This window comes from Emiliania huxleyi (genome assembly GCF_000372725.1).
Source record: "Emiliania huxleyi CCMP1516 chromosome Unknown EMIHUscaffold_190, whole genome shotgun sequence".
NCBI classification, from domain to species: Eukaryota; Haptophyta; order Isochrysidales; family Noelaerhabdaceae; genus Emiliania; species Emiliania huxleyi.
The window spans coordinates 175,548-200,146 of NW_005200689.1; the positions used below are offsets into that span (position 1 = coordinate 175,548).

Sequence of the window (24,599 nt, forward strand, 5' to 3'; positions counted from 1 at the left end):
AGACGCGGGGAGGGCGGAGACGGGAGGTCGTCGTGGGGGCGTGGAGGCGCGGAGGCGGCGTTCGGGGACGCGCGGAGGGCGGCGGTGGTGTGTGCGAAAGTGGTCGAGGGAGAGATGAGCCGGCCGGCGGAGGTGGCGGGAGCAGCGGAGGCGACGGTGTCGGAGGGGGTGGGGCGGAGGGAAACAGCGGCGGCTGTGGCGGAGACAGCGGCAGCGGCGGTGGCGAGGGCCTAGCCTTAGGGGGAGGGGGTGGGGGAGGGGATGAGGACGGTGAGGGCGGCTGGGGCAGCCGGGAAGGCAGCACAGGGAGGCGCGGCGCACCTCAAACTCGAGCGAGTAGCGGGAATATCACCCGCTGCTCCGGCGGGATAGTGCTCCCCCGCCGCCCCCTGGGTCACCCCGAGTGACCTCGCAGCCCACGCCGTGAGGCGCTGCTGTCAGAGGGGTTTATCACCGCCGTATCCACCCCACACTGGCCGCCGAGGGGCCCGGCGGGCTGAGGCGCGCGAGGCGGCTTTCGCTCCCGCGGGGCGGCTCTACCCGTCTCAGCACGGCGTCCCGAGGTGTAGCCGTGTACCTGGCGGCAGGGCCATCACTCACGCGCCTACTCGCGGCACGAGGGAAGGCGTGACGCGACCGCGAGAGGCGAGATGGCTGATGGCGAGACAGTCGTTTGGCCCGTTTGAGGCTGAAAGGATGACCGCGGACGATGAGGGCGACGATTCATCGCGGCTACTGAGCAGGCAAGGTCCGGACCTACAGGATGGAGGGGCGAGTAGTGAGACTCGGGACCATATCTTCGCGTCGAGAGACGAAAATCCGGATTCTTGGCCGCCGGCCGCCGCCGGCCGCCGAGCGGACACTAGGGAACTGCGCGACGACGACGACATTTGAGAGGTGCTGCTTTCACCACCGCCCTTCCAATGGAGTTTGCCGGTCGGGGGGGCGTCGGCAGCGCCGCCGATCCGCGCGGATGTTGCAAACGGTGGCTCGGGGCACCTATTTCGGCAGCCCCGGGGCGGGAGCCGAGGAGGGGCAGCCGTTGCGGTTGCGCCATCGCAGCTCGGCGGCGCGTGGGGAGCCGAGCGGCTTCCAGCGATCCCGCGAGACAGCGGCCCGCATCCGTCCCGGATGCCGCGCCCACGCTGCCCGACGCAAGCGCCAGATGGGAGAGGAGGTTGGCAGCCTTTCTGCGCTCGAGGTGCAAGAGAACTCTTGCGGATTCTTGCGATATTTAGCGGGAGGAAGCCAGGTGGGGTTTAGCCCAATGTGTGTTTTATTCCAGTTCCCCTCGCACCTGCGAGAGTAGGCAGAGGTTACATGGTCTATCTCAAGCGGCGCCGTGGCCATGGGGGGGGGGGGGGGGAGCAGGGGGGTCAACAGAGGGCAGGGGGGGGGGGGGCAAGCAGGGGCTCAGCCGACAACAAGCACAGGCATATGGCGATCCTCTCGGCTGGCATCCCAATCGCATTTAACGCGCGCACACGGCGCGAATTGTGAGCTTGTGGCGATTTACTGCGTGCACTTTAGGTACTCGTATGTGCGGTGCGTGGGGGCCCTTTGGCAAACTTTCAAAAGGGCGTCATCGATTTGTCACCCCGGAACCAGCAGAGGCGGTTAGTGGTGCACTAACCCCGAGAAACCCTTCGGGTCACTCCTCATCGCAAACCTGTCAGCAATAATGTAGTACATTAGGTTAGGTTAGGTAGAACTGTCAGCGCTATGTGGTACGTGCAAGAACACCCGTGGCTTGGGCGGGCACTTTTGGTGGTGGTGCGCACCGCCACCGGCGCCGCGTCGGAGTGGCGGCCGCCACTCGGCCTCTCCGGAGACCCTTGTCACCACCGGCGGCCGCCTTCAACTCCCCGAGCGGGGCCGGCTGGACCCCGGCACGCTCGGCATTTCCTGCGCGCACCGCGCAGGGCCACAGCCCCTGGGCTAGCTGCTGGCGCCAACTACCTCAAGGCCGGCGCACGCGCCGGCGATAGACTACGCCAGCAGCTCAAGGGCTCGCACTCTCCTCACCACCGCGCGCGCGCGCTGCAGCAGGAGTGTCGCATGCCGCACTGCGACATCATGCCGCACTGCGACAAGATGCCGCAGCTGCACCGCTCTCCTGGACTGCCATCGAGTACTCGAAACTCGATGGTCCACTCCGAGGGCGCGGTCAGCACCGCGCCGGATCTCTTCTGAGAGCCGGCGCGGATCGCGGATGCGGCTCAAGGCTCTGCCGGCGGGTCTGTGGCCTGGCGCCTGCCAGACTGCGGGTCCAAATACCCCGGCGCTCGCGCGCGCCACCGCCCCCGGCGCGGGGTGGGATATCAGTTCGTGAGTTCTGTGTCCCCATCCCTGTGCTCCACAATTCTTCTCCCGCGTCAGTCCCTGAGAACCCCATTATGTAGCGCCACCTCGTGAGCTGTCCTGTGAGCTGCGTGCTGTGTGTCCAGCAGTCCGGACCCGGTGCTAAGGCCGGTGACAGTGTGCCTCGTGTCGGCTCCCAGCCAAACGTGTGCAGCGTGTGTGTGCGTGTGGGCCCGTCCTCCATGCTTGGAGGTGTGTAAGACTGACTGACTGACTGATGTGGTACGTGAGAACCTTCCCAAAGCAAGAAAAACGAACTGTTCACGAAACCTCTCAAGCAAGGTCGAGCTCGCGGCCCCGAGCTCCACAAGCGCGTGGGCGCTCGTCCTCAGCTCTAGCTTCACGCCCCTCAGCCACAGCATGCCCAGCTCCTCCGCCGCCTCAACCTCGCGCTCGCCGGTCGCCCCGCTCCTCCTGCTCGCCGCGCTGCCGCTCTCCGCCGCGCTCCGCCACCTGCCTCTGCCGATTGCGCCGCCCGCCATCTGCGTCGTCGCCCCGCCGCGCGCTGCGCCTTTGGCCGCGCTGAGCCGGGAGGCGCAGCAGTGCGCGGGGGTGGGCGAGCAGCAGCTGGCGCCGCCGCTCTCCCCCCCCGGCTTTGCCCCCGCCGCCGGCCCCTCTCTGCCGCCGGGCTTTGATGGCGCGTCCGTGGGCGCCTCGGTCCTCAACGAGGGGGACAAGGTGCTGGGGCGGCGGAAGGCGGCGGACGCGGCGCGGACGCAGGACCTGAACGCCGCCTTTGCGGCCGTGGCCGCCAGCCGCCGCGCCGCCGAGTCGGGCGTCGCCGTCGCGCCGCCCCCACCGCAGCAGCAGACGCATGCGTTGGGCGGCGTGCCGGTGAGGCCGGGCAAGGCTTCGCTGGCGGGGCAGGACTCGATGAAGTGGTACCTCAAGACGATCGGGAAGCAGCGGCTCCTCTCGCCCGAGGAGGTGACCCAGCTCTCCCTCGCCGTCCAGAAGCTGCTCCGCTGGAGCAGAGTCGAGGAGGAGCTGTCCGACGCGCTCGGCCGCGCGCCGAGCCACGTCGAGCTGGCGGGGGCGCTGGAGCTGCAGGGGGGGGAGGCGCAGTACGCGTCGGAACTGGAGGCGATGCAGCGCGCAAAGTCGCTCCTCGTCTCCGCCAACCTCCGCCTCGTCGTCTCGATTGCCAAAAAGTACATGAACCAGGGCTTGACGCTGCAGGACCTGATTCAGGAGGGGAGCCTCGGCCTCATCAAGGCGGCGGAAAAGTACGACCCTGCGCTGGGCTTCCGGCTGTCGACGTACGCGACGTGGTGGATCCGCCAGGCGATGACCCGCGCCATCGCCGACCAGAGCCGCACCATCCGCGTGCCCGTGCACATGCACGACCTTATGAATGCGTTCCGCAAGCACCGGAGAGAGTTCCAGGCGACGCACGGGAGGCTGCCGACCGAGACGGAGCTGGCGACGCGGATGGGCATCACCGAGGCCAAGCTGCGCCAGATCGACTGCAACGCCGCCGTCACCACCGTCTCCTTCGAGACCGAGCTCTCGGGCGTCAAGGGGGGGCACAAGGCGGGCGCGAGCGCGGGGGCGACGCTGCAGTCGCGGCTGGCCGACGTCAAGCCGCAGCCGGAGGCGGTGCAGGAGCGGACGATGATGCGCGACGACCTCGCCGAGCTGCTCCGCTCCAAGCTCACCGAGCGGGAGGCCTCCGTCCTCCGGATGAGGTACGGATTTGACGACGGGCGCGCCCGCACGCTCGAGGAGATCGGGAGGGGGCTGCAGGTGACGCGCGAGCGCGTGCGCCAGATCGAGACCAAGGCGCTGCAGAAACTGCGCTCGCCCGGCTGCGCGCAGAAGCTGAGCGACTACCTGGAGGACCAGGTGTGAGCGTCCTTGCCTGTCCCCGTTTTGTGTACCATCGGGTCGCCCCCCTCCCGGGTTGGGATCATGTGCGCGGCCTGCCACCGCGCTCCCGCCGCTTGTATGATGGTGTGCGAGCTCTTGTGATTATGCATTTCTCGCTCATGCCACTCCACAAAAAGGGAAACGCGGGCCGATCGGGCGCGAGGATCGTCGTCTCCCCCTAGTGAAAAAGAAAAAGTCGTGTTCGCAGCACTGGCCGCTCATACCGCTAGCCATGGCCTCTCGACCGCCCGGGCACCGTCGCATGTCCTCGTCGAGACCGCCGCGCGCCGCTGCCAAGCGATCTGCGAATCGCTTTGCGGCGACACTCAAGGATCAGTTCCTCTCCTCTGAGGCCGACGACTCGGACAGTGACGAACAGCCACGGCCCAAGCGGCGGGCCACTGCGGCGGGCGGCAAGGCGAAGCCCTCGCGTGGCGGCGACAGCGACGGCGACGACAGCTATGTCGAGAGCGGCGCCTCGGATGGCGGGTCCTCCTCCGAGGGCGACGACAGCGACTGGGATGGCGAGTCGGAGGAGGAGGAGGAGCCGCGCCGGCGCGTGGTGCCGGCCGAGGAGCAGCCCGAGTGCGTCCCTCCAGAGGACACGTCTCCCGAGGCCTGCCCTTAATCGCGCCGGCGAGTGCTGCACAGCCCCTTCTGCGCTGATCAGCGCCGCGTGCCGTCGCAGGCGGCTTTGCGTGCCGCGGTCGCAGAGCGGCGGGACCTGAGGAAGGGCAAGCTGGGCAAGGAGGCGCGGGCGGACGCGCTGCACGCGGCGAGGGAGGCGCACGAGGCGAGCCTGAGCAAGGGGTCCCGCGCGGTGCGGGGGGCGGGCGGCGGGGCGCAGTCGCGGGCGGACGTCTCCGCGTACTACCGAGCGCTTGCTGCTGCTGCGGCGCTCCTTCGACGCGCTCATCCCCCGGCGAGTAGGCCGAGGCGCGCCGCCGCCGCGGAGGAGGAGGACGAGGACGAGGACGAGGCCGACATCGAGAGGGAGCGCAAGCGCAACATCCGCCGCAACCAGGCCGAGCTGGTCAAGCTCGGTTTGGCGTGAGAACGCATCGGTCGACGGACGCACTTCGAGGCATGCGGAGAGGAGAGACGGTCTGTGACGTGTGGACGGGGGCACGGGGAGGGAAGGGGAGCCTCTAGTGTGATCGTCGGACAGCATGCACTGGCTCCTCCGCCCTGTGAGGAGAGACGGGGCCGCAACTTCTTTGTCCTCACGTCTTTGTATCTGCGATGATGCATGTGATCCTGAAGTGTGAACAGCCGCTGAACCTGTACCTGATCCTTCTTTCGGTGGTGGGGTACGTATGTGTGGCAGTAGGCCCGCCGCAGGCGCCGATTTTTTCGATTTTTTGTGCCATTTTTCACTTGTTTTCATGGGAATTCGACGTACTACACGGTAGTCCTAGTCGGTACTTGCGGCCATGCGGCTTGCGGGGCCATGCTATCACGCCTTGCGACAGCCTGTCGGCGCTGCTGACCGTGCCATGATGCACAATTGATCACCTGCTATCACCTGCTGCATAGCTCGCGGCCTTAGTATCAAGCATTCAGTGACGACCTGATCGTACGGCCAGTAGGAAGGTGTCCTTCCAGCTGCGTGCACGCTTCTGACGCAATGGCCAATGCGCGTCACAAACTGCCTCAGATTGGCTGCTGGCACTCTCGAGGAGGCTATGTTGCCTACACAGCCTCGCGCGCATGTGGGCAGTCATGAGGGACCACGCACCTTCTCAGGACAGCACCAGTGCCTCTCTCTTGGACCGGCAAACGTGGTGGTCTCGTGTTACCAATGTGGGACCAGTGCGGCATCGCGCCATCGACAGCTCTGAACTGCGCCTCACCACTGACCGTGAAGGCCGCCAAGTGGGCCAGCACAGGTCGCACATTGTGGCAGCAGTCAGCAGTGCATGACTGATAGCTAGACCAGCAGCGTCAGGGTCTCGCAGGGTCGGATCGTGTCAAGCCTCTCGCCCGGCCGGCCGCGTGCAGACGTCGCTCGACGCTCCAGCCTCCACGCTCGTCGGCCTGTCTGCTGTCCCTGGAGTGATCTGTCGGCGGTCAGTACGACCGATCAGGTCGGAGTTTCTGATGGTTGGAGGGTCTGTGTATGTACGCCTCGAGATCTCTCCAAATCTGCCCTCTAATCAACCGTAATCATTCGGGAAGTCGGTGCTAACGGAGACTAACGGAGGTCGGAGTACGGAGAGCCGGAGCCCCGTTTCGCGTTTGTCTAGGCGGAAATCCCAAACGAGCCGGAGGGCGGGGGCGCCACGCGCTCTCTGTGGGCGCTATAGAAGCGCACATTGCCCCACATCTAGCCCCACGTACACCTACTCACTAGTACCGGCCACGGTGCGCCCCCCCCGCGGCAGCGCAGATGGACATGGAGGCCCGCGTCTCTAGAGGTTTCCGCTCTCCCACCCCACCGCCGACGAGCCTCTTCACACCTCAGCCCCCCTCTGTGGATCCAAGGCGCGGCGCCCACCACTGCGGGCCACCGCTGGGCGCCCGGGCCCCGCTCAGCTAGCGAAAGGGCGCGAGGACGACCTCAAGATCGACTGCGCCTCTGGCGGGTACGGCGACGCGAGCATAACCGGCTTGGGGTCGAGACGGAGTCCGGCGACGGCGCACAAGTGGCCCGGCACATCGCTTCCCGCCTCTGGCAGGTCAACCATCATGTGGATGCAGCAGAGGTTCGAGTTCGCGGCGCAGAGGTGCTCCGAACGGATCTCGTTGCGGAGACCGACCTAGGGGGCGGGGTTGTGGGGTGGGGACGGTGGAGTGGGCGCCGGAGGGGGAGTGGTGTGACTGCTCCTGTGGTGAAAAAAACGGCTTCTGAGGAAGCGTGAAGGAGAGACGGCAGTGTAGCCGTCAGGTGGCCGGCCAGTAATTAATTTAGGCGGTGCGCCTGCACGCATGGGGTCGAGACTTGGCAGAGCAAGTCGTCAGCCGGCCCGCTAAGCGAGGTCGGAAAGAGAGGGAGTTGGTCAACGCCGGATGGCGTGTACTTGGCGCCCAAGCAGCAGCGTAGGGAGATGCAGCAATATTCGTTGGCGTCTTGCTCGCCCAACTGGATGCCGATGATGATTCCGTTGTTGTGGGCGGTAGACCGGATCGTGCTCGCGCAGCCTCCCGAAGAGCAGCACGATGGGACGGCGCAAAAGAGCCACTCGTTTCCGGCTTTCGTCGCTGCAATATCGATCAGGCCCATATCCGTCAACTGTACAGCGTGTGGCGGCAGCGAGGGATGCGTGGTGGCCTCACTGTCCTCACAGTAGCACGCCGATGTCACGGCTTCCTCGAAAAGAATTTTAAAGCGGTCCCACACTGGGCACGGGACTGGCGCGAGAATCGGCGAGAGACTGCGAAGAGAGATAGGAAGAGGCAGACTCCCTAGGGTGGGCGACGGATAGCGCACCACACACCTCTCCTTAAAATCCCTGTGTGGTGGCGGCTAGGGTGGCGGCGTGCCGTCCTCCCATCCCTCCCTTGGGTTGTCTGTTTTCTTTCTTTCTTTTTCGGGACTGGCGCGCACTGAAAAGAATTTTGAGAACGAAACTCCCTCGCACGACACCGGCGCCTGCAGCGTCTGGGGGGCGCGGGGGCCCCAGAGGGTGTCCATGCGGGGGGGAGATGGGGTCCCATGGCCCGCCGCAGGCGCCGAATTTTTCGGATTTTTCTTTTTTGCGTTACTTTTACTTTGTTTTCATGGCAAATGGGAATCGGCGTAGCTTGCGGCCATGCTATCACGCCTTGCGACAGCCTGTCGGCGCTGCTGACCGTGCCATGATGCACAATTGACCACCTGCATAGCTCGCGGCCTTAGTATCAAGCATTCAGTGACGAGCTGATCGTGCGGCCAGTAGGAAGGTGTCCTTCCAGCTGCGTGCACGCTTCTGACGCAATGCGCGTCACAAACTGCCTCAGATTGGCTGCTGGCACTCTCGATGCTATGCCTACACAGCCTCGCGCGCATGGGCAGTCAAGAGGGACCACGCACTTCTCAGGACAGCACCAGCGCCTCTCTCTTGGACCGGCAAACGTGGTGGTCTCGTGTTACCAATGTGGGACCAGTGCGGCATCGCGCCATCGACAGCTCTGAACTGCGCCTCACCACTGACCGTGAAGGCCGCCAAGTGGGCCAGCACAGGTCGCACATTGTGGCAGCAGTCAGCAGTGCATGGCTGATAGCTAGAGCAGCAGCGTCAGGGTCGCAGCGTCGGATCGTGTCAAGCCTCTCGCCCGGCCGGCCGCGTGCAGACGAGAGACGTCGCTCGTCGGCCTGTCTGCTGTCTGGAGTGATCTGTCGGCGGTCAGTACGACCGATCAGGTTAGAGTTTTCTTATGATTAGAGGGTCTATCTGTATGTACTCCTCGAGATCTCTCCAAATCTGCCCTCTAATCAACCGTAATCATTCGGGAAGTCGGTGCTCTGAGCGACTCTGTCTGAGCGCCGGAGCCCCGCCCGTTTCCGCACTGCGGTAGAGGGCCCACAGCGTCCTAATCTAAAATCTGTGGATTAAGGATTCAGACCTCGCTTTAGTGAGGCCAAAGTGAGTTTATGGATGGGTGAGAATGATGCGCGACACGCGAGGAGTCACGCGGACCGAGAGTCGTCGGCGACTTGGAGCACTTGGAGTGCAGTCATCAGCCTCACATCCAGGGCCGGGGAGCTGAGGAGCGCACCCAGCGGGCCGGATGATCGGGATCTGCGACTTTTTTTGCTGCGCGTCTCAGAATTTTTCTCAGCGTGATGAGCGAGACGTGGAAGAGTGCCACCGTCGGGTAGGACGGGTAGGCCCGGAGCATCGGAGTAGCCGTCGTGGTCGCGGCGAGCAGCGCCGGCCACTCCGGCGCCGCGTCGGCAACATGGGAAAAAAAGTAATATATCCTTACTTCCAACACCCGGACGTTCCCAGGGTGATGGAAGGTTCGACGCACCCCCGGACTGGGAAGAGAGGTCCCAGGAGCACGCTCCTGGGCTGTCCGCCCCGCCCCCACTTGCCCTGACTGCACACTCAGGATAGGTGGATAGCGTGCCCCGACAAACGGCGACACATAGCGGGGGACACTGCGCCGGGGGGTATGCCTAACTTTGGTGCTTTGTGTGGGTCGCGTTCCCTTGGTAGCTGCGTGGCTGAAGCCCTCATGCCGCCGGCGTACGTCCACCCCCCCCCCTCGGAGGTGGTTCCCCCAGCGGCTGGCCCCTCGAGACTGTCGGTGCTTGGCGGGAGGAGGGGGAGAGGGAGGCCCGGTGGGAGGAGAGGGAGAGGGAGGCCCGGTGGGACGGGAGGGAGAGGGAGGCCGCCTTGGGCTCTTCTCCTCTTCCCTCCCTGGGCTCTTCTCCTCTCCCCTCCCTGGGCTCTTCTCCCCTCTCCTCCCTGGTACTCTCGGCCTGGTTACCGGAGCGTCTGCTCTCACGCAGACGCTGGGGGGACACTCACGCCCGTAGGCGGTACGCACGACCCGGAGGCGTGGGGATGGGGGGGTACCGCGCCGCCGCCGCCGTGCCGCCTTCTCTCGCTTTGATCTCCCTCAGCTGCTTCTCCTCAAATCAACCTGTGAGCTTGAGGGCGGCGGGGGTGGGAGTGCTCTCGGGGCGGCGTGTGCGAGCGCGCGCGGCGCGAGATCTCTCTCGCGAGGGAACGGTGGGTCGGGTGAGTATCTTGCGCGCTCGCACTATTTCACGTTATATGAGGCACTGCCCTTGAGTGCCTTTGCAGAACCGCCAGCGGCGGTGGTCGAGGCCGGTCCGCGGTTCGAGCGGCGCGGCGAGGCGGGCGGCGGCGGCGCGCGATCGTTGCTTTTGCTCGGGTGAGGCGTGGCTTGCGCGCCGCGCGGTGATGACGCCGCACGCTGAAAAGTCCTTGGTGACCCACCGCGGTGGCAGCGAGCCAGAGCAAACCACCTGCCGCATTGACGGGTAGACCCGACGGGGTCGGCAACATGGGAGCATGTCCACCGCCACTTCGCGGTCACAGCGCTGATTTGTCGCCAAACGCCGCCATGTACCTTTTCGGGCAAACCATCGATCTGCATGTCGATTTTTACTTGACGGGCGCATGGAGGCATCACATCTCCATGCGCCCGTCAAGTCGGAGCCAGTCTGCGGCGACACCACAGCGCTTCAGACACTTCAGAAAGGTACAAGCGAGCTATTCAGAGTCAAGCTTTGCGCGAAATCCCACAGTGGTGGATTTTGGGGCGCTGTGGGCCCCCTAACTGCGGCGCGGCGCACGGTGCCTCCGGGGGGCCCCCCGCGCCGGCCCAGAGTTTTTGCTCTCGAGAGACCAACTTTGGCCAACACAATTATCTGTACCGCACAACACCTCCGTCACTGGACTATGCAGTCCGCATGCACGTTGACGGCGTCGCAGAGCGCCGACATCGCGTGCCCCAGCAGCACAAAGACGTGGAAGACGTCGTGCGAGCCCCAGGCAGGTCCTATTCTCAGCTCGAGGCGTGACGTCGTACTCCTGAGCTGTTGGGCGCCGTGACTCTCGATGCGGTTCCGCCGTCGGCGGGCCACTTGAGCGCATACGAGAGGAAGCCGGGCAGGTAGGTGAACCTGGGACAGGGCGGATCGGGCACATGGCGCAAGCACACGACACACACACAGAGGGCGAAGCAGCCTCGGACCAGACGGCGGCGTGCGGCAGATCTCGGCGCATCCCTCGGGCGTACCAGATGGCGGTGTTCGGAGCGCACGGCGTGCGGAGGGCCAGCAGGACCATGTACCCAAAGAAGAAGACGTACTGCACCCCCAGCGTCGCCTTGATGATCGCCTCGGCGGTGCGGATCGCGCCTGCGGGTCCATGCTGCAGACGCGTCAGTGGCGCGCCATGACACTCTCAGCCTCTTGCGATGCGAGTCTTGCCGTCTCCGCGGCCATAGAGGCCAAAAGCGGCGGCGGCGACGGCGGCGGTGGCGGCTCCGGTGAGCCAGGTGAGGGTGGCGAGAGAGGCCGGCCAACCAAAGTGGCTCGTCCAGAGCAAGAAGGTGGTGGACAGCACCAGCGAGATGCCTACGAGGCGGAGGAGGCACCTTCTGCCGCATGCGTGGGATGGACGCCGCCGCTCGTCGAGATGGTGCCTACAAAATCGCACCTCAGCCACGCCACCTCGCGCTCCGTCCGCTGCGAGGCGGAGCCGTCGGGGTAGCGCAGGTCGCTGTTGTGGTAGCGGTCGGAGAAGAAAACGTTGAGCGTGGTGGCGATTCCGACGAGCAGCCTGATGGCTGCGCGACCCGGCCGCGGCTCGAAGAGAGCGACGGCGCCAAAGTGCACCGCCACCGCGACAGGCCAGACCAGCAGGAGGTTAGCCATGACCGACCCGCGCAGCAGCGGTCGCTCGCCACCGCCGTGGAAGTAGGGGAGTCGCCTGGATTGGCCCATTGGCGCAACGTCGGTTAACCGTGCACGACGCTGAGCGCAACGTGAATCGCGCACGCTGCTGGAGCTGCTGTAGAGCTGCTGTAGAGCTGCTGTGGAGCTGCTGTAGGGCTGCTGGAGCTGCCAACGTCGGTCGGGGCGAGGAATGAAGAAAAGCGGCCAGCAACGACGCGGCGTGAACTCAAAGTGGTCCGCTTGCGTGTCGTCTCGCATCCTCTCGCGCGCGCATGGTCGCGGCCTCTTCGGTCTTCGCGGACAGCGATTAGCCCTCAATAGTACATGAGCCCGCGAAACTCGGGAACTAGCCGGGGCAGTCGGAGAAGGGGCAACTCCGTGCACTGACGGTCGGCCGTCAGAAAACACGCCTCCGTGGCTCGGGTTACACCAATCCTCGCTACCCAACGCGGCCAAAGGATATCCACCTCGAGAACCTCGAGAACATGAGCCTCGACTTCCCCGAGGTGCCGGCAGAACGTCGTTTGGCCTGTTGGCCGGCCAGCGCAAAATGAGAAAAATATACACGTTGCTAGAAACTCTGTAGGGGTGCCCGCCGAAGGGCTGACTCTGCGATGAGAGCCTCCCGAAGCCGGCGGGACCCCAAGTCGCCGATCCGCGTGCTGGTGGAGAGCCATCTCGGCTCCAGGAGTGCACCCGACGCCGAGGACGACAAGGAGGGCAAGGTGCGACTGAGCGGGCGTGTTGGCGAGCGTTTGGCGTGCCACCGATGCGTGTGGCGATGGCTGCTTACTGTCGGTGCGTTTGGTTGCGCGCTCGTCACCCTGCGCAGTGTTGTCAGCCCCGCCCAGGTTGCCAAGCTCCGCACTGACCTGGCCCTCTCCGCTCCATGGGCAGCAGCAGCAGCCAGCCAATGGACTGTTCCTGAAGGCGCTATTCCGGTGCCGTCTCCTCTGCCACCGGCGAAGCTTCCCCTGCCGCCTCCGCCCGCAGGCTTGGGCCAGCGAAACACGGGCCGCGTGCAGCTGTCGATCCCACCACCGCCAGGCAAGTCGCCGCCGCCGCCGCCGCCGCCGCCGAAAGGCCAGCCACCGACGCCGACGTCAACATTGCCCCCGCCGTCGAGGCGCTTGGTCCCACCGCCACCACCAAAGGCTCACCCCCCTCCACCAAAGGCCCATCCGCCAAAGGCTCATCCTCCAGCGCCGAAGGCTCATCCACCGCCGAAGGCTCATCCACCGCCGAAGCCTCATCCACCGCCGAAGGCTCATCCCCAACCGCCAACAGCTCAGCTTTCCCAGCCGCAAGGCCGGCAGTCGGCGTGCGCTGCTGGCGACGCTGGTGTCGAGCTGGAGGGTCTCGTCGTGCGCGACGGGTACAAGCTGCTGACGGAAAACGCGACCGCCTGTTGCAACGCGTGCTCGGCACACACCGCCGCGCCGTCCGGTCAGTCTTGCAACACCTGGGTGTGGTGCGGCGACAAGGCGGCGTGCGGCTGGCAGCACCGGCAGTGCTGGCTCAAGCACAGCACGGCGCGCAAACCGCGCCCAACAGGCAACCAGACCGGCTGGACCTCGGGCTGGATCGCTCAAGCTGCCGGTGCCGCGCCGCCGGCTGCGCTGCAACAACAAGCTCGAGCGGCGCAGGCAGGCACGCCGCCGCCCGCCGCGGTTGCAGACGCCGCGAAGCTGAAGTGTGGGCCACGAGACTTTGCAAGCCGCGTCGAGCTGGAGGGTCTCGTCGTGCGCGACGGGTACAAGCTGCTGACGGAAAACGCGACCGCCTGTTGCAACGCGTGCTCGGCGCACACCGCCGCGCCGTCCGGTCAGTCTTGCAACACCTGGGTGTGGTGCGGCGACAAGGCGGCGTGCGGCTGGCAGCACCGGCAGTGCTGGCTCAAGCACAGCACGGCGCGCAAACCGCGCCCAACAGGCAACCAAACGGGCTGGACCTCGGGGGGCGCGTGGTGAGGCGCAAAACGCCGGGTCCCAAACTTGAACAAGTATAACTTGTATGTCGTGCGAGCTCTCTCTGCAATATGGGGAAACAGCGCCCCATTCCGGCCGGGGCGAGGTGTGTCATTGCATAGAGTGGCCTGTGGTGAGTGGTGTGAAACCTCCTGCAAACGAGAAGAACGAATAGGCAGGCGCCCCAGGGCCCACGAGTGGAATCTCGAGTAATGTGGACGACGACGAGAGCATCCCCCGAGACGCGATGTGACCCGCGCGATGTGCACGCGCCCCCCCTGCGCCCTGGGGCTGCGGAGGACAGGAGGTTCCTGCGCGCGCGCCCGCCGTGACAGCGCCGCTGAACCCCACAGTGAGAGAGGGCACACAGCCACAGGCGCGGGGGCGTGCATCTCGCGCCCCAGGCGCGGCCACGGGGCGCCCCGCCCCCGGCGCCCACGCGCCACGGCCGGGGCCCCACGCAGAGGGGCCAGAGAGGTCCAGCTCCAGGTGAGAGGTGTGTGCGCACAGCGGGCCAACACGCATCGTCGTGGCTCGATCAGTGATAAATACATTATGGACAAACACGGCCGCGGTGTGTATGTGAATGTGTTGGTGTGAGCATGCTCTCAATTCCTGGCGGACACTGCGCACGCGCGCTGCGGGGCGGTACGCGGGCGCGCGAAACCCTCCGGCATCGCGGGCGCGTGTCTCAGCTCGCGGCAGGCCACCGGCCGCAAGAGTTCTCCATGCAGCCCGCTTAGTCCAGAGGCGAGATCCCCCCCTGGCCCCTCCCCCAGCGTCGCCCCGACCCACCCCCACCCCCCTCGCCCTCTCCTCCTCTCGAGAAGGCCCGCGGGCGCAGACACCCGAGCGCGGCGGCGGCGGCGGCGGCGGGCGCGGCTCAGGCGCGCGGCCCAGTCGGGCGCGCAATCTGGTCGGAGCAAAAGTTGTCGCGCGGGAAGGAGTAGAGGTTCTTGTGCGAGACGATCTGGTAGCAGGTGGCGGAGCCCTGGCCGGCGGCGACCACCGACCAGGCGAGGAAGATGTCCCACAGCCGGTGCAGCCGCGCGGGGTACTGCTGGATCTCGGGCTTGGACTTGTTCTTTTGAAAGTTGTCGTACCACGCCTTGAGCGTGTGCGAGTAGTGGCGGCCGATGTTCTCGACCGAGTGCACCTCGAAGCCCGCCTTCTCCAGCTGCTGCGTGTACCAGTAGAGCGGCGTGGACGCGTCCGCGCCGGGGAAGATGTACTTTGACATGAAGAGCCCCCACTGCACGTCCTGCCAGTTGGACCCCTTGCGCAGCCCAGCCACCTGCATAAGGGGGGGGGGGGGGGCGTCGCACCTCTCGACTCATTCCGAGGCAGTCAACTCACTTCATCGCCGTCGCGCTCTCGACTCATTGGGACTCTCGACTCATTGGGAGGCGGGCCAGTCCACGGCTCCCGCATCATGAACAAGGGGGGTGTCCCTTGAGCGCGCTGTCGATGGGAGGCACTTCATGGCTTGGTGGGAGGAGGCACTTCGCGCCTCGCGCCTGCATGAAGAAGAGCCCGTCGTCCTTGAGCATCTTGAAGATCGAGCTCAGGAAGGGCTGCGTGAAGTTGGCGAGTCTGCAGTGCGCGGGGGCGGGGGCGCTGAGGGGGCAGGCACGCCCGCATCGCGCGTCGAAGTGTGCCTCTGCTCCGGGGCCGGGGAACCACAACCGACACGGCTGGAATGCTGCGAGCGGAGTGCAGCCGAACTAGGGGGGCCGACCACTAGTGGCCGACCTCGCATCGCTAGGGCTGCGCACCCGACGTGCTCCGCCATCTCCACCGCCGAGATCGCGTCGAAGGCGCCGTCGCTGCGCGGGATCTCGCGGTAGTCGCACCTTCCGGGAGAGTTCCGAGACGGTTCCGGGGAGGGGCGGGTCGCCGCGCGGGGGGGGCGGGGGGGGGGGGGGGCAGCGGCGCGCACATCAGGATGTCGCACTGCTCCTGCGACAGCCCCTCCTTTGCGTTTTGCTCGCGGCACCACGCCGCGCCCTCCTTGGAGAGGGTCACCCCGATGGAGCGCGCCTGCGCCCACCGCGCTCCTTGTTTGGGACTCTCTCGGCGGCGGCTTGGCGGGGCTCGGCCAGCCGCCCGCCTTGAAGCGGCTCGCCGCGTGCCGCGCCAACGTCCCCCAGCCGCAGCCGATGTCGAGCATGCGCTGGCCGGGCTTGAGGTGCAGCTTCTCGCAGATGGTGTCGAGCTTGTTGGTCTGCGCCTGCTCGAGCGTCTGGTGCAGGCCTACGGACACTTCCGGGAAGGCTCGGGGACGGCGCCTGCGACTGCGCCCGAGCCTGGCGTGGGCAGAGTGCCGTGGTAGATGGCGGAGGTGTAGATCATCAGCGGGCCCATGAAGGCGCCTAGACGCGCCGAGACGCTCCGAGATGATCCGAGATTGGCCACGAGGCGAGCCCCGCCCGGCGGGCGTCTCGCGCGGCGCCGAAAAAGTCGTTGCCCATGTCGTAGTGGTCTGCAATCTCCTTCTTTGTGGCGGCGATCGACTTGAAGGAGGAGGAGGTGGAGGGGAGGGCCTGGGGGGCACGCGGCGGGCGCGTCACAGACACGCCAAAGACGACGGAAGAGGAAAGTGCGGCAGGCGCGAGGCCGCCAAAGGTGCGGGAGCAGAGGAGGGCGTCGCGGGGAGGAGGGCGTCGCCGGGAGCTGGGCGAGTGTGCGAATGCGAGAGAGCGGCGTGTGCGAACGAGTGTGCGTGTGCGAGTGCGTGTGCGTGTGTGCGAGTGTGCGTGTGCGAGTGCGGGTGTGCAAGTGTGCTTCGCGGCGCCTGACGGATGAGGAAGAGGGCGAGGTTCCAGGTGGGGTCAGGGTCAGGGTCAGGGTCAGGGTGAGGGTCAGGGTCAGGGTGAGGGTCACCTGCCGGATGAGGAAGAGGGCGAGGTTCCAGGTGGGGTCAGGGTCAGGGTCAGGGTCAGGGTCAGGGTCAGGGTCACCTGCCGGATGAGGAAGAGGGCGAGGTTCCAGGTGGGGTCAGGGTCAGGGTCAGGGTCAGGGTCAGGGTCAGGGTCACCTGCCGGATGAGGAAGAGGGCGAGGTTCCAGGTGGGGTCAGGGTCAGGGTCAGGGTGAGGGTCAGGGTCAGGGTCAGGGTCACGTGCCGGATGAGGAAGAGGGCGAGGTTCCAGGTGGGGTCAGGGTCAGGGTCAGGGTCAGGGTCAGGGTCAGGGTCAGGGTCAGGGATAGGGTCAGCTTCAGGATGAGGAAGAGGTCAAGGTCCCGGGCAGGGTCAGGGTCAGGGTCAGGGTCACCTGCCGGATGAGGAAGAGGGCGAGGTTCCAGGTGGGGTCAGGGTCAGGCTCAGGGTCAGGGTCAGGGTCAGGGTCAGGGTCAGGGTCAGGGTAGGGGTCACCTGCCGGATGAGGAAGAGGTCGAGGTTCCAGGTGGGGTCAGGGTCAGGGTCAGGGTCAGGGTCAGGGTCACCTGCCGGATGAGGAAGAGGGCAAGGTTCCAGGTGGGGTCAGGGTCAGGGTCAGGGTCAGGGTCAGGGTCAGGGTCAGGGTCAGGGTCAGGGTCACCTGCCGGATGAGGAAGAGGGCGAGGTTCCAGGTGGGGTCAGGGTCAGGGTCAGGGTCAGGGTCAGGGTCAGGGTCACCTGCCGGATGAGGAAGAGGGCGAGGTTCCAGGTGGGGTCAGGGTCAGGGTCAGGGTCAGGGTCAGGGTCAGGGTCACCTGCCGGATGAGGAAGAGGGCGAGGTTCCAGGTGGGGTCAGGGTCAGGGTCAGGGTCAGGGTCAGGGTCAGGGTCACCTGCCGGATGAGGAAGAGGGCGAGGTTCCAGGTGGGGTCAGGGTCAGGGTCAGGGTCAGGGTCAGGGTCACCTGCCGGATGAGGAAGAGGGCGAGGTTCCAGGTGGGGTCAGGGTCAGGGTCAGGGTCAGGGTCAGGGTCACCTGCCGGATGAGGAAGAGGGCGAGGTTCCAGGTGGGGTCAGGGTCAGGGTCAGGGTCAGGGTCAGGGTCAGGGTCAGGGTCACCTGCCGGATGAGGAAGAGGGCGAGGTTCCAGGTGGGGTCAGGGTCAGGGTCAGGGTCAGGGTCAGGGTCAGGGTCAGGGTCACCTTCCGGATGAGGAAGAGGTCGAGGTTCCAGGCGGGGTCAGGGTCAGGGTCAGGGTCAGGGTCAGGGTCACCTTCCGGATGAGGAAGAGGGCGAGGTTCCAGGTGGGGTCAGGGTCAGGGTCAGGGTCAGGGTCAGGGTCAGGGTCAGGGTCACCTGCCGGATGAGGAAGAGGGCGAGGTTCCAGGTGGGGCGCCAGTCGATGAAGTCCTCGCGGTGCTCGTCGAGCGTCTTGAAGACGTCCTTCTTGAAGGCGACCTTGTCGTCCAGGAAGGCCTCGACAAGGATGTGCATCGGGATCTTGTTCCTGCGGGGGCAGGGGAGCTGTGAGGGTCGGGCTTGCAAGGCCCGGCACAACGCGGGCGGTGCGTGCATTCGTTGCGTGCGTGCGCGCAAGAGGGAGGGACGAGCGGCGGAGAGATGGCGCGAGAGGGAGGCAGCGTCGACGGGGACGTGCACAGGGGAGGAGGGAGGGTCGGAAGGGGCCGAGCGCTCGAGCGGCAGGCCGAACGCCACCACAAGCAACCACGCCCGCATCTAATCTGCATCTAGTCCGCGAGGCGCACTTTGCCCAGCTGCGGCGGAGCGATGCGTCCTTGAAGGTGAGGAAGGCCTCAGTGTCGGCGGGCGGCGTCCGGAGGTGGAACTGGTACCAGAGCCAGATCAGGCCAGGCAGCACCGCCGTGTACACCAGCCCCACCTTGAGCGCGATCGCCACCTGAAGGAGCAGGACGTGCCGTCAGGCCGAGCGGCGGCGGTGGCGAGCGGCGGAGGTGCTCCCGCGCGTGGCAGTGGCGTCCGTGCGGCAGGAGCGCTCGGTGGAGGCGCTGCGGGCGTGCGTCGAGTACCGCTGGTGGTGCGCCGGCGGCTCTGGCGAGGAGTGCACACGGTGGCGAGGCTGCTGCGCGCCTCGGCGATGAGCAGCGCAGGGACGCCGCCGGCGAGGCCGATGATTAGCAAGGACGTGGGGTCCGTCCACTTGTTCGCCATCGTCACGCCGACGTAGATCTTCTCGAGCACCATGGCTAAGGCCCGAGCTTGATCGTTGGGGTCGCTCCTGAACCGACGAGCGCCTTGGGAGCCGCCGAGTTTTCTTTATTTTGGGGCGATTTTTTCTTTTTCGAGTGCCGATCGGAGCGGACGCTGACAACAGGACACGTCCGCGCCAGTCCGCGCCCCTGTCGTGCCAGCGTGCTGTGAGAGAGGCTTGGGTTCTGAGAGCTGGCTTCCTCGCGACCATCGTCTCCGCCGCCGCCTTCGTCTCCCCCTCCGCCACCCTCCCCTCCGCCATCGCCACCGCCACCCTCTCCGCCTCCACCCCCCCCCCCCCCCCCCACGGCAAGGCGGGGGGCACCTTCACATACGATGCAGAGGCCGGCCGGTGCAATCGCGGAATGAGCGGCCGCAGCAGCAGGACGTGCGCAGTCTTCCTTCTCGTGCCGCGCCCGACATGGAAAGATTGCCAGCACGGAGGCAGCGCGACCGCCTCGTCGGTCGGCCTCCCGCTTTAGGGCCCCCTGTAGAAGGGTACCCATCCCCAGGGCCTCCAGGGCTCGCACCTCACCTCTCATAGACCAGCGCGCAGCTCCATAGCCCGTGTGTAGGTATTTCCCGCGTTCTCAATAAATAACAAGGATGGCGACCCCCCCCCCCCCCAAGGAACACACCAGTGAGTGAGGGAGGGCGAGACGATCGAGCGAGGGAATCGACCCTATCCAATGCTGAAGTGCTCACTTCTACTATCTCGCCACGCCCTCGATGGCGTACGTGGCTCGATACGCCGCCGCCACGCTTCGCCATTGTAGCGGCCGTCCATCAGAGACTAGGGTCAGAGAACTGGCGGATGTTGCCGCCATTCTTTGCTGTTCTCGGGGCGTGCGAACGCTTCTGCGCGCCCAAGACTAATCCGTGGGACACGAAGTGCGAGTGGGACAAATGTCGCGACTGTTCCTTCTGCACAACTTCCTCGCCGTTTCCCTCACCCATTCACCCGACGGGGACGTGGAGCCATGGGAAGGTGTAGGCACTTTCTGCCTGCCTGGCTGCCAGTCCAACACCAGGGCTTGGGCGAATAAGTGCGCCTGGGCAAGCGGCACGTGCGCAGGCTGTTTTGAATGCCTCACTCCACCTAATCCCCTTTCCCCGTCACCGCCGTCGCCGCCGCCGCCGCTCTGCCCGCCCGGCTGCCAGTCCAACACCAGGGATTGGGCGAATAAGTGCGCCTGGGCAAGCGGCACGTGCGCAGACTGTATTGAATGCCGCACTCCACCTAATCCCCTTTCCCCTCCGGTCTGTCTCTTTGGCGGCACATTCACAAATGCGGGATCTGCCGGCAACAACTGCCGCCTGGGCCCGCTACAGTCGTCGACATGCCCAGCAGGCGCCCCGTGGGGCTGCTGGCAGATGGACGGCGCACTGCACTACACGATGCCCTTCTCGTCACCACCGTTGCTGCTGCAGCCGCCTCCTCCCTCTGTGATCGCGCCGCCATCTCCGGTCTGTCTCTTTGGCGGCACATTCACAAATGCGGGCAAGTAGTGGCATGTCACGCTTCCCCAACTCCCGTTGTGCAAGTTTGGCACGTCATAGTCTCCCGACTGCTTCTCGTGGGGCCGCCGCGCCGCGAGACAGTCGACCTCTCTACTGTTGTGACACCACAACTTGGCGCAGCTGGCGCCTTTCCCCCCACCGGTGTGACACCACACCTTCGTACTTTGAATACCTTCTACAAACATGTCAGCCTCGGCTTGAGGATGGCTTTACAACCTCACCAGCGGTCAGCAACAGCCGCGCCACGCGCGGCCACGCGCACCTCACGAGCCCACCGCCGCACTCGCAGCACGGCGGCGTGGTGAGCCTCGCAAACGACGTCGAGGGGGCAAAGCTGGCTTTCGCCGGGTGTGCCTCAGCGGCCGCGGGCGAGCAGGGCATGTGCGCGCCACGCGCCGCCGCTCCAGCCGGATCGTACGAGCCTCCCTCCCGCGGCTCGTTGCAGGAGAGCGGGTCGATCCGATGATGCTCGGTGAAGATGCTCGGTCTGCTCTCGCCAAAAGCTTGTCCGACAGCGGGCGTGCCCCAGCGCCGCCTCGTGCGCGCGCACGCGCAGCGGCGGCGCCTCTGCACCACCCGAGTCGCCGCCCGGCCGAGCGAGGAGCAGAGAGACGACGAGGGACATGCTGATTCGGCAATCAGAAGTTTTTTTCTTTTTTAAAACAAAACCCAAATCACCCACATGTTGCCGCTCTCCGCGCTCAGCTCCTCGCTGATAGCGCCTCATCTGCCGCAGCAGCGTCACGTGCCGCCGCCCGGAGCGGCGCGGATGACTGCTGACAGCCCGGACGCCGCCGCTTCCGACGCAGAGCGCAGCGCGCGCGTCTCGCTCGCCGCCGTCGCCGCCGTCGGCTGTGCAGAGACGGGCGCCATCACGGCCGACAAGCTGTGGGGTGGCGGCGCGCTCGGCGCGATGTGCTCGTCGGTGGGCGGAGGATGCGCCGACGTGCTCTCCGGGCCGTGGGCCAGCGTCGGCCCGCTGCCTCTCGCCAGCCTCGGGCTAGCAGCCTACGGAGGCGTCGCGGCGCTCGCGCTCGCGCCCCTCTCGCGAGGCGGCGAGGCGCGCGGCGCGGCGGGCGACGGCGCGGCGCTCTGCGGCGCCGACCTGCTCCTCGCGCTCGGCGGCGGGATGGCCGCCTTTGAGCTGGCGCTGCTCGTCCGGCTGCTGCAGCTGCAGGCCGCGTGCGGACTGTGCCTGCTCTCGGCGGGGCTGTCCGCCGCGGTGCTCGCTCTCGCGTGGCGGCTGCCGTCGACGAGACGGACGGACGAGGATGCGGTCTTGGCCGGGTGCGGCGCCGCCCTCGCCGCCGCCGCCGCCGCCGCCATCTTTAGCGCGCAGGGCAGCCTCCCCACCCCGGAGGAGGAGCAAGCGGCGGCGAGGAGAGTGGCACTCCCGGCGGCATCTCGGCGGCACCTCGGCGGCGTCTCTCGGCTGTAGGAGATGGCGCCGTTCGGCGAGCGGTCGCCCGCCCCCATCGCCTCCCACTCCAGCCGCCGCGCGCTCGAGTTGTCGGAGAGGCTGGCGGCGCGAGGCGCAAAGATGTACGGCGCCTGGTGGTGCTCGCACTGCGCCGGTGCGGCGAGGGCGCCTTCGCTCTCGCTCTCCGCTCTCTCGTCCCTCGCTCCTCGCTCCCGTCTCGTTCCTCTCGCTCTCGCTCGCTCGCTCGCTCGCTCTCTCTCTCTCTCCCTCTCCCTCTGTCTCTCTCTCTCCCTCTGTCTCTCTCTCTCCCTCTGTCTCTCTCTCTCACTCACTCTCTCTCTCTCTCCCTCCCTCCCCAAACGCCCACGACATCCCCGATACGCCCGCGACGCGTCCTCGGCACGCCCCCGACGCCGCCCCCGACACCATCTCGACCGCCCCCGACACCGCTCCGCCGCAGGCCAAAAGGAGACACTCGGCGCAGAGGCAATGGGCGAGGGCGGCTTTTACGTCGAGTGCTCGCCCGACGGCGCCGGCGCCGAGAACGAGCGCTGCGTCGCTGCCGGGGTCAAGGGGTACCCCACCTGGGAGGTGACCCGAACCCGCCGCCCCAACCCCCCCTCCCCCCCGTGCTGTGGCCTCTCTCTCACACTTTGCTTTGACACCGCCTCTCTCGGCTTGCTCCCTGCCGCTCCCTGCCGCCACCCTCACTCACCACCCTCCCCCTCGCCCTCCCCTTCGCCGCCGGAGCCCTCCCCCGCACCCCCCCCCCCCCCTAAGGTCGGCGGCCAGCTCTTCCCCGGAGAGAAGGACCTCTCCGAGCTCGAGGAGATGCTCTCCAGCGCAAAGTGAGGCCGGCAACTCGCTCGGCTCGCGCGAGCGCCCAGCGGTGCAGCGGGCAGGGGCGGTGGGCGGCGGAGGTAGAGACAAGGCGCTCCGAGATATCGTGTGGCGCGGACCGCGGTGTGCGCGCGCTCGAGCGCGCTGCCGGCCGGCCGCTGCGGCCGCGGGGCCCGGCGCGCGCCGGCGCCCCCTGGCCCCGCGCGCGCCGAGAAGCCGAGAGCACCCGGGAGAGAAGATACACATACAGCGCGCTCGGCACCTGTCACACGCCTCAGTCTATCCGTCTCAGATCGAGCACGGCAACCGGGCAACGAAAAGTGGAGTGGAGAGTCTGCGCATCACGATGTGTGCGATGTGGAGGAACAGGAAGGGAGTGTGATGATCGCGCCACTGGGATGCTCTCGGTTTGGAACTCCCTGTACGTAGAAGAAAAGCGTCCGCGGTCCGCGACACGGTCCGAGGCTAAACTCAAGACGCGCACGCGCGCACCTACCCCGCCCTCACACGGAACCCATACTCGACTTGATGTCTGGGCGCGCCGCGCACTGCGCGCGCCCGCTGCTGCCGGCGAGAGACCCGAGGAGGAGCCTACTTGGCCATCATGACCTTGACAAACTCCTCGTAGTTGATCTGGCCGTCGCCATCGATGTCGGCCTCGCGCAGCATCTCGTCCACCTCCTCGTCGGTCAGCTTCTCGCCGAGGTTGGTCATGATGTGGCGCAGCTCGGCGGCGGAGATGAAGCCGTTGCCGTCCTTGTCGAACACGCGGAACGCCTCCTTGAGCTCCTCCTCCGAGTCGGTGTCCTTCATCTTGCGCGCCATCAGCGTGCAGAACTCGGGGAAGTCGATCGTGCCGTTGCCGTCGGCGTCCACCTCGTTGATCATGTCCTGCAGCTCCGCCTCGGTCGGGTTCTGGCCGAGCGAGCGCATCACGGTGCCCAGCTCCTTGGTGGTGATGGTGCCGTCGCCGTCCTTGTCGAACAGCGAGAAGGCCTCCTTGAACTCGGCGATCTGCTCCTCGGTCAGCTGCTCGTCACCCATGATTGCTCGTGTGGTTGCTCTGCGGGCGGGCGGAAGGGGCGGGGTGAGGTGGGGCGGCGGAGGCGTGGGGGAGGGGCCGGGTTGGCGGGGGAGGGCGTGGGAGGCGGCGGGCGAGCGAGACGAGCACATCAAAAGGGCTGGGGCGGCGGCTCGCCTGTGCTCTCTGTGGCTTGATCTCTCGGCGTGGATCGAGTCCTTGATTGTCACGCAGAGATCGGTTGAAATTTCCCGAGAAGTTAAAAAAGGAAAAAGAAACCAAATTACTCTTCTGCAAGCGTCCACGGCGAATTCTTCTGTCTTCCGCGAGTTTCAGTTGGCGCATTCCCGCGCGCGCTGCTCGATCGCTCACACAAGCCGCGTGGAATGAAGGCACAGGCCGCGTTGGCCGCGTTGGCGCAGAGGAGGCGGCAAGCCTCAACGCGCCTACCCGTGGCATGCCGCCGGATCGGGCCCCCAAGACAAAACAAAAAAATCTCTCTCCCAAGACTAAGGTCTAAGGCTGCAGGATTCGGCCCCGCCTGCTGCGAGTGCCCTCCCGTTGAGGTGTCCATCTTAAGATCTTATGTGCAGTCGGGCTACAACTGTAAAACAAAACAAAACAACTGTAGCGCGTTGGCAGGATCCCCAAAGCAGTCGTCCACACCCCCCAAAATTCGCTTGAGTTCGGGTGGCATTTTTCTGTTTTCAGTTTTCGAACCGCTCTCAGGACGGGGAAGGCGGTTTTCTTCGCGCCAGGGTTTTTCTTTTTCTTTGCGATGTCCACCCCGCCGCGCCGCTCGCGCCGCTCGCGCCGCCTCGCCTCCGCCACCACCGCCGCGCCCTCGCCGGACACGCCGCCGCCCGCCCGCCTCCTCGACCTCCCCAGAGAGCTCCTCGTGCGCGTCGTCTCTCGCTGCGACCCCCTCCACATCGCTCGCGTCGCGGCCGTCTCGCTGCTCTTCCACGCCTCGCTTGCGGTGGAGGGCATCCGCTTGTGGGCGCAAGAGCGCGGCTTCGAGCTGCCGGCGCAGCCGGAGGGCGAGGGCTGCGCCGTGCGGTGGCTCTGCATCGCTGCGCTGCTGCGCGAGTCCAACCCGCCGGCGAGGGCGGCGGCAGTCCGCAACCACAGCGTTT

At 66.4% G+C, this 24,599-nt stretch overlaps 6 protein-coding genes across 6 annotated transcripts; 3 read left to right on the forward strand and 3 right to left on the reverse strand.

Annotated features, from left to right (window-relative positions):
- Positions 1 to 6,761: 6,761 nt before the first annotated feature.
- EMIHUDRAFT_456671 (hypothetical protein) lies at positions 6,762 to 7,453 on the reverse strand (the record flags this gene model as incomplete). Its single annotated transcript, XM_005782312.1, has 2 exons — positions 6,762 to 6,989; positions 7,172 to 7,453. 2 exons carry the CDS (start codon positions 7,451 to 7,453, stop codon positions 6,762 to 6,764), a joined length of 510 nt encoding a protein of 169 aa, XP_005782369.1.
- A 4,903-nt stretch (positions 7,454 to 12,356) lies between these two features.
- Positions 12,357 to 13,557, forward strand: EMIHUDRAFT_233338 (hypothetical protein; the record flags this gene model as incomplete). Its single annotated transcript, XM_005782313.1, has 3 exons — positions 12,357 to 12,381; positions 12,581 to 12,606; positions 12,763 to 13,557. The coding sequence occupies 3 exons, from the start codon at positions 12,357 to 12,359 to the stop codon at positions 13,555 to 13,557; spliced, it is 846 nt and encodes a 281-aa protein (XP_005782370.1).
- Positions 13,558 to 14,083: 526 nt separating this feature from the next.
- On the reverse strand, positions 14,084 to 18,688 carry EMIHUDRAFT_365614 (hypothetical protein). Its single transcript, XM_005782314.1, has 10 exons — positions 18,542 to 18,688; positions 18,199 to 18,350; positions 17,789 to 17,939; positions 16,007 to 16,097; positions 15,879 to 15,926; positions 15,665 to 15,807; positions 15,494 to 15,594; positions 15,330 to 15,407; positions 15,072 to 15,147; positions 14,084 to 14,848 (listed from the first exon to the last, which is right to left on the reverse strand). Exons 1-10 carry the CDS (start codon positions 18,653 to 18,655, stop codon positions 14,438 to 14,440), a joined length of 1,365 nt encoding a protein of 454 aa, XP_005782371.1. The 5' UTR covers positions 18,656 to 18,688; the 3' UTR covers positions 14,084 to 14,437.
- Positions 18,689 to 19,475: 787 nt separating this feature from the next.
- EMIHUDRAFT_233340 (hypothetical protein) lies at positions 19,476 to 20,648 on the forward strand (the record flags this gene model as incomplete). Its single annotated transcript, XM_005782315.1, has 3 exons — positions 19,476 to 19,569; positions 20,013 to 20,107; positions 20,385 to 20,648. 3 exons carry the CDS (start codon positions 19,476 to 19,478, stop codon positions 20,646 to 20,648), a joined length of 453 nt encoding a protein of 150 aa, XP_005782372.1.
- A 216-nt stretch (positions 20,649 to 20,864) lies between these two features.
- On the forward strand, positions 20,865 to 22,454 carry EMIHUDRAFT_233341 (hypothetical protein; the record flags this gene model as incomplete). The annotated part of the gene is made up of 5 exons (XM_005782316.1): positions 20,865 to 21,200; positions 21,327 to 21,458; positions 21,621 to 21,756; positions 22,063 to 22,193; positions 22,413 to 22,454. 5 exons carry the CDS (start codon positions 20,865 to 20,867, stop codon positions 22,452 to 22,454), a joined length of 777 nt encoding a protein of 258 aa, XP_005782373.1.
- A 371-nt stretch (positions 22,455 to 22,825) lies between these two features.
- CAM1 (calmodulin) lies at positions 22,826 to 23,668 on the reverse strand. The gene is made up of 2 exons (XM_005782317.1): positions 23,641 to 23,668; positions 22,826 to 23,505 (listed from the first exon to the last, which is right to left on the reverse strand). The coding sequence occupies exon 2, from the start codon at positions 23,484 to 23,486 to the stop codon at positions 23,034 to 23,036; it is 453 nt and encodes a 150-aa protein (XP_005782374.1). The 5' UTR covers positions 23,487 to 23,505; positions 23,641 to 23,668; the 3' UTR covers positions 22,826 to 23,033.
- Positions 23,669 to 24,599: the final 931 nt, after the last annotated feature.

Coding starts and splice junctions, on each gene's coding strand:
- CAM1 (XM_005782317.1), bottom strand. CDS start 23,486: ATGGGTGACGAGCAGCTGACCGAGGAGCAGATCGCCGAGTTCAAGGAG.
- EMIHUDRAFT_365614 (XM_005782314.1), bottom strand. CDS start 18,655: ATGGTGCTCGAGAAGATCTACGTCGGCGTGACGATGGCGAACAAGTGG. Junction 15,808..15,878: donor CACCTCCGCCATCTACCACG/GCACTCTGCCCA, acceptor AAGTGTCCGTAG/GCCTGCACCAGACGCTCGAG. Junction 14,849..15,071: donor ACGGGCTCTTCTTCATGCAG/GCGCGAGGCGCG, acceptor CCCCTTATGCAG/GTGGCTGGGCTGCGCAAGGG.